Here is a 12,503-nt window from a genome sequence, read left to right as displayed (position 1 = left end):
GAGTAATTTCAATTCTTTAAAAAAAATTAGAGACTTGCCTTATGACCCAGAATATGGATAATTTTGATATATGCATGTGCATATAAAAAGAACGTGTACTCTCCAGTGTACTATGTATGCCAGTTTATTCAAATATAATTATTGTGTTGTTCAGATTTTTAATATTCAGTGTAGGTGTGTCTTCTTATTCTATCAGGGGTTGAGAGAGTTGTAATACATCCTCCTCCTATGACTGGATTTATCTATTTCTTATTTATGTTCTTTCAGTTTAACTTTCTGTATTTTGTAATTATCTTATGGGGATATATTCAGTCTTAGAATTGACAAACTTCTGGTATATTTACCTCCTTATCATTATGAAATATCTCTCTTTATCTCTAGTAATGCATCTTTCTTTAAAGTCTCCTTTGTCTTATGTGAGTATATCTATACTTGGTTTATTTTGGTTAGTGTTTGTGTCATGTATCTTTTTCTAATTTTAAATTTTCAAACTTTCTGTCATAACACACACACAGAGACACACACGTTATGTGACAGCATATAGTTGAATTTTTCTTAAACCTAATCGGACAATATTGGTTGTTTAATTTGATTATTTAATCCACTTGCAATTAATGTAATATTTGATATCTATCCACTTATATTTACCATCTAAACTTTTGCTGTTTGTCCCTAAAGTTTTTTTCTTCTTTTCGATTATTTAGATATTTATTTTTTTCCTTCAATTCATTTTAAAATTATCTTCTTGTGATTATCTTAGAGATTACAACATCCATCTTTGATCTACAAGAGTCTAATACAAAATATTTAATTTTACTACTCCCATGATAATGCTTAGAACCTTAGAATTCCTTAACTCTGTTTATAGCACCTGCCTTTTACATTATTATTGTCATGAATTAAAATTTTATATATATTTTAAATCCTTTAAGAAACTATTATTTTTGCCTTTAATAATCAATAGCAATTTATAGTTACCCTTATTCTTGTTCTTCATTTCTTCCTGAAAATCTGTGATTCCTTCAGGACTGTTTTCCTTCTGCCTAATGAATTCCACTAAAAGTATTTCTTTTAGTGCAGATGCGACTGTGATTAATTCTTGCAGTTTTTGTTTGTTTGAAAACTTCATTTTTGAAAGATATATTTTCCGGTGATAGAATTCTAGTCTGGTAGTTATTTTTTTCAGGACTCTGAAGACATCATTCCTTTGTCTTTTGGCTGCTTGATGGTCAGCTCTCCATTTTATTGTTGTTCCTTTCAAAGCAATGTGTCATCTTCATGTGGTTGCTTTTAAGATTTTCTCTTTGACTTTGGTCTTTAGCAGCCTTCCTGTGATATTCCTAGCTGTGCTTTGTTTTTTATTTAACATCTTTATTGGAGTATAATTGCTTTACAATGTTGTGTTAGTTTCTGCTGTATAACAAAGTGAATCAGCTATATGTATACCAATATCCCCATAACCCCTCCCTCTTGCGTTTCCCTCCCACTCTCCCTATCCCACCCCTCTAGGTGGTCACAAAGCACTGAGCTGATCTCCCTGTGCTATGAGGCTGCTTCCCACTAACTATCTATTTTACATTTGATAGTGTATATATGTCAATACTACTCTCTTGCTTCGTCCCAGCTTACCCTTCCCCCTCCGTGTCCTTAAGTCCATTCTGAACATCTGCGTCTTTATTCCTGTCCTGCCCCTAGGTTCATCAGAGCCTTTTTTTTTCCCTCTTAGATTCCATATATATGTGTTAGCATACGGTATTTGTTTTTCTCTTTCTGACTTACTTCACTCTGTATGACAGACTCTAGGTCCCTCCACCTCACTACAAATGACTCAATTTCATTTCTTTTTATGGCTGAGTAATATTCCATTCTATATATGTGCCACATCTTCTTTATCCATTCATCTGTCAACGGACACTTAGGTTGCTTCCATGTCCTGGCTATTGTAAATAGAGCTGCAATGAACATTGTGGTACATGACTCTTTTTGAATTATGGTTTTCTCAGGGTATATGCCCAGTAGTGGGATTGCTGGGTCATATGGTAGTTCTATTTTTAAGGAACCTCCATACTGTTCTCCATAGTGGCTGTATCAATTTACATTCCCAACAACAGTGCAAGAGGGTTCCCTTTTCTCCACACCCTCTCCACCATTTATTGTTTGTAGATTTTTTGATGATGGCCATTCTGACTGGTGTGAGGTGATACCTCATTGTAGTTTTGATTTGCATTTCTATAATGATTAGTGATTTGAGCATCTTTCCATGTGTTTGTTGGCAATCTGTATATCTTCTTTGGAGAAATGTATGTTTAGGTCTTCTGCCCATTTTTGGATTGGGTTGTTTGTTTTTTTCATATTGAGCTGCATGAGCTTCTTTTATATTTTGGAGATTAATCCTTTGTCAGTTGCTTCCTTGGCAAATATTTTCTCCCATTCTGAGGGTTGTCTTTTCATCTTGTTTATGTTTTCCTTTGCTGTGCAAAAGCTTTTAAGTTTCATTAGGTCCCATTTGTTTATTTTTGTTTTTATTTCCATTTCTCTAGGAGGTGGGTCAAAAAGGATCTTGCTGTGATTTATGTCATAGAGTGTTCTGCCTTTGTTTTCCTCTAAGAGTTTTATAGTGTCTGGCCTTACATTTAGGTCTTTAATCCATTTTGAGTTTATTTTTGTGTATGGTGTTAGGGAGTGTTCTAATTTCATTCTTTTACATGTAGCTGTCCAGTTTTCCCAGCACCACTTACTGAAGAGGCTGTCTTTTCTCCATTGTATATTCTTGCCTCCTTTATCAAAATAAGGTGACCATATTAGTGTGGGTTTATCTCTGGGCTTTCTATCCTGTTCCATTGATCTATATTTCTGTTTTTGTGCCAGCACCATACTGTCTTGACTACTGTAGCTTTGTAGTATAGTCTGAAGTCAGGGAGCCTGATTCCTCCATCCATTTTTCTTTCTCAGGATTGCTTTGGCTATTCGGGGTCTTTTGTGTTTCCATACACATTGTGAAATTTTTTGTTCTAGTTCTGTGAAAAATGCCAGTGGTAGTTTGATAGGGATTGCATTGAATCTGTAGATTGCTTTGGGTAGTAGAGTCATTTTCACAATGTTGATTCTTCCAATCCAAGAACATGGTATATATCTCTCCATCTATTTGTATCATCTTTCATTTCTTTCGTCAGTGTCTTGTAGTTTTCCGCATACAGGTCTTTTGTCTCCTTAGGTAGGTTTATTCCTAGGTATTTTATTCTTTGTTGCAATGGTAAATGGAAGGAAACAATAGCAAATATCAATAAAACTAAAAGCTGGTTCTTTGGGCTTCCCTGGTGGCGCAGTGGTTGAGAGTCTGCCTGCCAGTGCGGGGGACGCGGGTTCGGGCCCTGGCCTGGGAGGATCCCACATGCCGCGGAGCGGCTAGGCCCGTGAGCCACAACTGCTGGGCCTGTGCGTCTGGAGCCTGTGCTCCGCAACAAGAGAGGCTGCGGGGGTGAGAGGCCCGCGCACCGCGATGAAGGGTGGCCCCCGCTTGCCGCAACTGGAGAAGGCCCTCGCACAGAAACGAGGACCCAACACAGCCAAAAATAATATATAAATAAAAATTTTTTAAAAAAAGCTGGTTCTTTGAGAAGATAAACAAAATTTATAAACCATTAGCCAGACTCATCAAGAAAAAAAGGGAGAAGACTCAAATCAACAGAATTAGAAATGAAAAAGGAGAAGTAACAACTGACACTGCAGAAATACAAAGGATCATGAGAGATTACTACAAGCAACTATATGCCAATAAAATGGACAACCTGGAAGAAATGGACAAATTCTTAGAAAAGCACAACCCTCTGAGACTGAACCAGGAAGAAATAGAAAATATAAACAGACTAATCACAAGCACTGAAATTGAGACTGTGATTAAAAATCTTCCAACAAACAAAAGCCCAGGACCAGATGGCTTCACAGGTGAATTCTATCAAACACTTAGAGAAGAGCTAACTCCCATCCTTCTCAAACTCTTCCAAACTATAGCAAAGGGAGGAACACTCCCAAACTCATTCTGTGAGGCTACTATTATCCTGATACCAAAACCAGACAAAGATGTCACAAAAAAAGAAAACTACAGGCCAATATCACTGATGAACATAGATGCAAAAATCCTCAACAAAATACTAGCAAACAGAATCCAACAATACATTAAAAGGATCATACACCATGATCAAGTGGGGTTTATCCCAGGAATGCAAGGATTCTTCAATATATGCAAATCAATCAATGTGATATACCATATTAACAAATTGAAGGATGAAAACCATATGATCATCTCAATAGATGCAGAAAAAGCTTTCAACAAAATTCAACACCCATTTATGATAAAAACTCTCCAGAAAGTAGGCATAGAGGGAACTTACCTCAACATAATAAAGGTCATATATGACAAACCCAGAGCCAACATCGTTCTTAATGATGAAAAACTGAAACCATTTCCTCTAAGATCAGGAACAAGACAAGGTTGCCCACTCTCACCACTATTACTCAACATAGTTTTGGAAGTTTTAGACACAGCAATCAGAGAAGAAAAAGAATAAAAGGAATCCAAATCGGAAAAGAAGTAAAACTGTCACTGTTTGCCAATGACATGAAACTATATGTAGAGAATCCTAAAGATGCTACCAGAAAACTACTAGAGCTAATGAATGAATTTGGTAAAGTAGCAGGATACAAAATGCACAGAAATCTCTTGCATTCCTATATACTAACGATGAAAAATCTGAAAGAGAAATTAAGGAAACACTCCCATTTACCATTGTTTTTTATTCTAATTGGGTTTCACTGAGCATCTTGAGCAGTACATTTTTTTCATCATTTTTGGAAAATTCTTGGTCATTATTTCTTTAAACATTGCTTATTCCCCATTCCTAGTCCTTCTAGGATTACAATCATATATATGTGTGTTGGAGTTTTTCATTATGTTCCACATGTCACTAAATGTTCTTGTCTGTATTTTTAATTATTTCATTCCTCAGTGCTTCTATTTGGATATTTAATATTGGCCTGTCTTGCATTCACTAATCCTATAATCCTTTACAACTACTATGCCATTACACAATCTAATATTTTAAAATTTCAGTTATTATATTCTTCAGTCCCAAAATTAATTTCCATTTTATTCCATTCTCTAGTGAAATTCTCTTCTACCTATTTTCTGTATTCCTTATTTTAACATATTAGTCATACTTATTTTAACATCACTGTCAGTAAATTCTAGTATGTATTTTATGTGTAGGTCTTCTGTATTGTTTGTTTTTTCCTCTAGGTTTTATTCATGTCAACCAGCCTTTTTGTATGTGTACCTCATAATTTTTTATTGAATGCTGAAGATTAATGTAAAAAGCTATCCAGGATCCAGATGATATTATTTTCTTCCAGAAAGAGTTCACCTTTTCCTCTGTTAGCTTGGTAGAGTCATGTCTAATCAAATTGCCTTAATTCAAACAAGCACTGTGCTTAGTCAAGGTTCTTTGCAGTCCTGAAAAGCACCTGACCCTTCAGAATTTTCAGTTCAGAACTCAGTGTATTCTCCACAGCCTTTCCCATGGCAGGTCACAAACTCTAATTTTCATGCATTTTAAGACTATTAAAACTTCACTCTGCTTTTCAGAAATTTTCCTTTAAGTTTTTAGTCTTCTTCCCTGGAATGTCCCAGAATTTGACAAGCATCATGAGGGGGAAAACTGGCCTTGAGCTTGAATCCTCCAGTTTGCCAAAGGCTGTTGAAGTTACCCCATCCCTGGCAGAAGCCTTTTGTCTGTTCTTTGAGTTTGCAAATTTCCTTAGGGCAAATTGACTGTAGGAGTCAGTTCAGAACTCCAAGGATTTTCCTTTTCAGGAATCTTAGCCCCTTCAGTTCTTTTTATATCATCTGCTGTCTGTTGCTTGAAACTGGTAATTTCTGAATTTAAAACAGGTTTTATTGTTGTTTTCTGCTGTTAGATAATCCATCTAACTGGGAAACAGAATTCCACCAAATATGTGCATAACTTATAATTTGACTATTTAAAATCTATATTTTGTAACTTCTGGTAGTAAGAAATAGGGGGTCTTAAAGTGATGTGGGTTATATTGCCTTCAGTAGAATTTCTGTGCCTAAAACAGCATGTGTTAAACTCACTATATGCTATGCCTAAAAACAACAACAAAGGAATTGTAAAAAATGCACATATAATAGAAGCACTTGAGAAACTATGATTGAAATGGGTATTATTATCCAGATATTTGGCCTCCACTCTCTATTTTTGTTTTGCAAAAGTAGAACTGGCCTATTTTTCTTCAGGTATTCATTTTGTGGAAGTTAGTTGGATTATATTTACTATTATATTATAATCATTGAATTTTAAAATGTTGATCTATTCTACACCAAAGACTGGTGGTGATCCCCAGCTAGTAAGGAATGATCCATACTTTATGAATACACACAGTAACTTATAAAGTAATACACAAAGTAATTCATAAATTTACTCATATAAATTCATAAATGTGGTTCTGAGTGTTTGACCAGTCTCATTTGGGTGATTATACAAATTGGACTTTCCTGGCATAAACAAAAACATGAACTTAGATTTTCATAATGTTGAAATATATTGCTGAAAACTTCAATCACATTTCTTGTCATCATACATAAAAACTATTCATTTAAATATCTAACAGTAAATGGAGAAGTCGTTAAAGTTGACTACCGTATTTATGTCTTATATATTTCTTTGTGTTTAATTTTGTTCTCATTTTTATCACTTTCTAATTTCAAGCATTAGATTGGATGAAGGCTAAAAGCTATGTTTCAATAATAAACAGTAATTTTCCTTTTTTATTTCATTATATCCTTAGAAAAAATGTAATTCAGAGAAAGATGCAAGTAATTAAATTCCAGTAGGATGATACGAGATCTAAAAATAAATACTTAGGTTATAAAGCAGGCTCTTTAACTACTCACATTGTGCTGAAAGTTCAATAACTGATCTTATAATTACATCCATATAAATTTAGTTGGAAACCACATAATCGTCTTGCTTGCTTAATGAACACAACATGAAACAATTATAATTCAGGTAAGTTTATCTTAATTTCTATTTCTATTCTTGTTGTCTTAAAAGAAAAAACAATGCTTATTTCTTACTACTAAAAGTTAGCATAATTGAAAAAGTAAATTTATGCAAAATACCCAAAAGCTACATTGAAGAACAAAACAAGGTGACTTGGAGATCAAAAATAAATCATCATTTTGTTCATAAAAGTTGCCCATGTTTGCAAAGTAACTTAAAATGAGCAATCAGACTAGAACATAATAACCAAAACTGAGAAGAAATTCTCTTTTGAAACATGCAGAGAAGCTGCAGGAAAACCAAGAAAAACGCATACGTTAAACTACATTTGAACTCCTATTAATAGGGCAAAAGGAAGGACAAGAAAGTATATGCCCTCTACCTCTTGAGTCCTTTTAAAGGATTTAGGGTTTACTTAAGGTTCTAAGATTTTAAGTATTTTACCAAGCAGTGACTTAGTTTTATTTTAGTGAAGTGGTACCAAGTTATATAAGATTTTCTCTTTAATTGTTATTTATAAATGAGAATAATTTTTATTTTAATATCAGTGAGTATTTATGGAGCAATTACAATGTGCTACGTGAGTAGCAAACAAGATAATCTCTAGCATATACGCTGCTCACAATGGGATATGGTCACAACTGTAGTGTATCAATAATAAAGTGCATGTTTAGGTACAATTTGGGAGAAACAAGTATGCTAATTTATATGTTCGTGGCTATTCAGGGGGGCATAGCCTGGTAGAATAGTGAACAAGAAAGGTCTAGGTAGCTACAAAGAATTTCAAACATTCTGGTCTTGCAAATATAAAGCTATGTGGTAAAGACAAGCACCAAAAATATATAGAAATGTAAGATTACACAGAAGCTTTAAAATGTTTCCTTGAAAAGACATTAACCAAGAAGTTCCTTTAAATAAAATTTCTTCTTACACTACTTGAGTAATTTATAATTATGGAAAGATTAATCAAGAGAAGGTCAAATATGGAGAAATACATAATATCAAGTGTAACTAAAAATGCTAAATCCAATGAATATTAATAAAAGTAAGATTTAGCACAGAGACATGCATAAGTTTGCAATAGTGATATACATATTTATACAACAATACAATCTCAAGAGAAAGTATCGCAATGTGAGTCAGGTTTAACAAAATTGAGAGGCTCACTTGACCAAATACGACACTTAACTGAACAAAACTACTCCTGCAGTTGGGGCTTTCTTTTAATTTCTCTCTCTGTGTTCTGATCCAAGAGGTTGGGAAATACTGGCTTCAGGAATTTGAACTCACCAGTTCCATGGTCTCCCGTCAGACACACCTCGTGCTGGTAGCTCTGGGACAGGGTCCCCGTGCCGCTGACGTCCACCAGGTGGCCCGGAAAGGGGCCCTCGGGCACCAAGCAGCGACCCACCGAGGCCGCCCCGCCCCGCCTGCACAGCCGCACCGCGACGAACACCAGCACCGAGAAGAGGAAGAGCGACGACACCGACGCCAAGGCGACCACCAGGTAGACGGTGAGCGGGGCGGCCGGCGCCGCGTCCGCCGCTTCCGCTTCCGGGGCCGGCAGGTAGGGCTGCGAGAAGCCGTCCACCAGCAGCACGTGCAGCGTGACGCTGGCCGACAGCGGCGGCTCGCCGTTGTCCTTGACCAGCACCACCAGCCTGTGCTTGGCCGCGTCGCGCTCGCTCAGCAGCCGGGCCGTGCGCACCTCGCCGTTGTGCGCCCACACGCCGAACAGCCCGGGCTCCGTGGCCTTGAGCAGCTGGTACGACAGCCAGGCGTTCTGGCCCGAGTCGCCGTCCACCGCCACCACCTTGGTCACCAGGTAGCCCGCCTCGGCCGCCCTGGGCACCAGCTCGGTGCAGGGCGCCGAGGCGTTCTGCAGCGGGTACAGCACGAAGGGCGCGTTGTCGTTGTCGTCCGCCACGAGCACGCGCACCAGCGCCTGGCTGCTGAGCGCGGGCGAGCCGCGGTCGGCGGCGCCCACGCGGAACTCGAACGCCCGCAGGGCCTCGTAGTCTAGGGACCTCAGGGCGAACAGGTGGCCGTTGTCCGGGTTGATGGACACCAGGGAGGCCAGGGGCACGTGCGGGTGGAGGGGCGGCAGCAGCGAGTAGGTGACCTGGGCGTTGGCGCCCGCGTCTCTGTCTGTGGCGCGGACGGTGCCGATGTGCAGGGCGGGGCTGTTGTTCTCGCGGACGGACAGGGTGTAGGAGGTCTGGGTGAAGGCGGGGGCGTTGTCGTTGACGTCGGACACCAGCACGGTTATGTTGTGCTCGGTTTTCAGCCTGGGGGTTCCCATATCTGTGACGGTGATGGTGATGTTGTACTCGGCTCTGCTCTCTCTGTCCAGCGGGCTCTCTGTTACCAGGGTGTAGAAATTCTTGAAAGTCGGTTTTAGAATGAATGGCAGATTATCTGGAATAGAGCAAACCATCCTTCCATTGTCTCCGGAGTCTCTATCTCGAATTCGGAAGATGGAGACTACAGTCTCAGGAGCATTTTCTGGGATGGAGCAGGTGAGTGAAGGTATGGTAAGTTCAGGGGCGTTGTCATTCACATCTACCACCTCTATGACTACAGTGCCTTTTCCGGAAAGGCCTCCTCCATCTGTAGCCTCAATTTCCACGTGGTAAGATTTAATTTGTTCAAAATCCAATTTCTTTGTCAGTCGGATTTCTCCTGTGACTTCATTTATTGAGAAAGTTTGTTTAATTTCCTCTGATGCTTGGAACAAGCCGTAGGAAACAGTCCCAAAGTTTCCAGCATCTACATCCCTAGCTAAAACAGTAAGTATTGGGGAGTGTAGGGGGCTGTTTTCCAGAACCTGCACCTCATATGGAGTGTGCACAAACTCAGGAGCATTGTCATTGACATCCATGATCAGGATTCGTAACATGCTGGTGCCAGACCTAGGTGGAGACCCACCATCCAGCGCCATGAGGGTTAAGCTGAACTCAGGCTGCTCCTCTCGATCCAGTGCTTTGTCCTGCACCAAATCTGGATATTTCTTGCCCTCACTATGATTTCGAGTGACAACGTGAAAATGAGAATTGGGGCTGATAGTGTATTTTTGAAGAGCATTGCTGCCCACATCCAAATCCTGAGCTAATTTCAACGGAAAAACAGTCCCTGGCTGGCTGTTTTCCGGTATTTTCAGGAGCATTTCCCTATTTGGGAATACTGGGGAGTGGTCATTTATGTCCTGGATTAATAGTTCTCCTTCAAAAAACTGCACCGGAGTTTCCAGGAACACTTGGAAATGCAACACACAGGGTTCAACGGGGCCACATAAATCTTCCCGGTCTAGTTTCTCCCTCAAAAGCAAATCTCCAGTCTGGCGATCTAGCAGCAAGCGCTGCTTGTCATCGTCACACACCACCTGGGCCGACCGGGCGGCCAGCTCCCCAATTCCCAGGCCCAGATCCTTGGTCAAATGGGCTATAAAGGAGACGCTCTCTGTTTCTTCCAGCACAGAATAACGAATAGGCGCAGGGTGAGCCTGAGACAAGAATACCATCAAAATAAAGGTCATCACTTGCCTGTTCTGTTGAATTCTCTCTAGCGTCTCCATGTTGGAGCCAGAGTGCTTACATCCAATCCCTTCAGCAACCACAAAAAGACCCGAGGTCTTAAATTCTGACTTGCTTGGTAGAATCTTCACAAAGTTGCCTTTAATCTTAAAGTCGTTTAGTATATCGCTACCCAAACTCGTTGGTAACCCAGCACTGCTGGCAAAGCTTCTGTGTGGTGTTGATTTCGTCTGGCAACAAAGGGATACGGGAGCTTTTTAGGGCTCTTTATTCACAGTCTTAGCCGGCAGCGCCACCCTGCGTCCTGATTGAGAAGCTAATACTGTAGTCTCAAGTCGACCTATTTTGAAAGTGTCCAAATGTAAGCCGTTTAAAAAAGTGTATAGAACTTTTACAAGTTTTGTTATTCCATTAAATGGCTTAAGGTATAGGTTATTCCATTACATTGCATGAGCTAGAATAATTGTGAGCACAAAGCAAGGGGATATCTTCCTCTCCCCATACCCTTACAAGTGGAACTTAAAGAACTCCATTTCCCTTTTGTCATAATCTAACCAAGGGAGATAAACTCTTATAAAATTACAATTCATAATAGTTTTATCTGTTTATTTCCAAGTATGTGAGAAATTTATGATGATGCAAAAAGTTTGTGTAAGGTGTTCTGTACCACCTGGTCTTAGGTTCTATTTTTTTACACTGGTGTGCAAATAGTAATACAGTTGAATAAAGAGGCATCTTGCTTTGTTATAAGTCCTTTTACAGTGTGAACCCACATTAAAATATTAAGGAGGTCAAATAGTATTAGAATCAGATTCTTAGATCCAGAGAGGAAATGAAAGGATTTTTACAGATAAAGAAACAGAAGCTCAGAGGGTGATAGGACTTGATTATTCTACTTGACTATTATCAGGATAATATCAAGAGAAAACTGAGTGAAAATCATAGAATTTTATTAAGATAAAGGCTTTAAGTTTAAGCTGATTTAGCTAGATATCTGTATTTAATAATGAGTTTGCTTCTTACCACATTGATCCTTTATAGCCCAGATATCACATTCCTTGACTAACCAATTTGCGGGAAGACAAGAAGCAGTGATTTAAAACATTTTAATGTGTGAGCAAAGGGTACCTCAAGCTTTGTCTACTTATATATGGTGAAGAGGAGAGACTTGTTTATAAAATGGATTTCAGTGCAGCATGCAGCTATTGTGATTTCCCTGATACAGTAAGTTAACTGAGACACAGTTAATCAGTTTACTGGTTACAATTAGTATATTGAATGGAGTACCACTTATCTTGGTACATATGGGATTTCTCCTCCTTAAATATCTTGTAATTTAATTACTTAATTAACTTCATAAATTATGATTCACATTTATTGAATTATTTTAAAATCATGTCAGTAATCTTAGATTCTGATAATGATAGAAAGTATTAGGAAAGATTATTATTATTATTTACTTTTTTTTGGCCATGCCGTGCACATGCGGGATCTTAATTCCCCAACCAGAGATCGAACCCGTGTCCCCTGCAGTGGAAGCGTGCAGCCTTAACCGCTGGTCCGCCAGGGAAGTCCCAGGAAAAATTACTTTTGAAAGAAGCCTGTACTATAGTAGTCATTCAGTAAATATCATTTGGATAAATTAATTAACCCACTCTAATGATCATATTTCTACCTATATTAGAAGATTACTGTGAGATCATGCATTCAGCCATGAACATGTCTGACACTGAATAAAGAATTCTGAGAGATGAGAGTATAATACACGCTAAGCACTGTTCAAATAAATTTACTTTTATTCTAGCTCTGTTAATTCCTGTTGTAAGAGATCTAGTAGTAGCAATAATAGTAATATTAATATGCTGTAGAATTTTCTTTCATGTTTAAGGCA

At 38.6% G+C, this 12,503-nt stretch overlaps 1 protein-coding gene across 1 annotated transcript in view; it reads right to left on the bottom strand.

Moving 5' to 3' along the window:
• LOC132362581 (protocadherin beta-4-like) overlaps positions 1-10,877 on the bottom strand; it is a 115,454-nt gene extending 104,577 nt beyond the window's left edge. Inside the window, exon 1 of the mRNA XM_059917292.1 lies at positions 8,370-10,877. Within this exon, the coding sequence (XP_059773275.1) occupies positions 8,370-10,653 (2,284 nt within the window). The 5' untranslated portion in view covers positions 10,654-10,877. The remainder of the gene's footprint in view (positions 1-8,369) is intronic.
• Between the last annotated feature and the right edge of the window lie 1,626 nt (positions 10,878-12,503).

This window comes from Balaenoptera ricei, chromosome 3 (genome assembly GCF_028023285.1).
Source record: "Balaenoptera ricei isolate mBalRic1 chromosome 3, mBalRic1.hap2, whole genome shotgun sequence".
In the NCBI taxonomy this organism is placed as follows: domain Eukaryota; kingdom Metazoa; phylum Chordata; class Mammalia; order Artiodactyla; family Balaenopteridae; genus Balaenoptera; species Balaenoptera ricei.
Note: the sequence above shows the minus strand (reverse complement) of the source record. Positions and strands in the feature narration are given on the sequence as shown.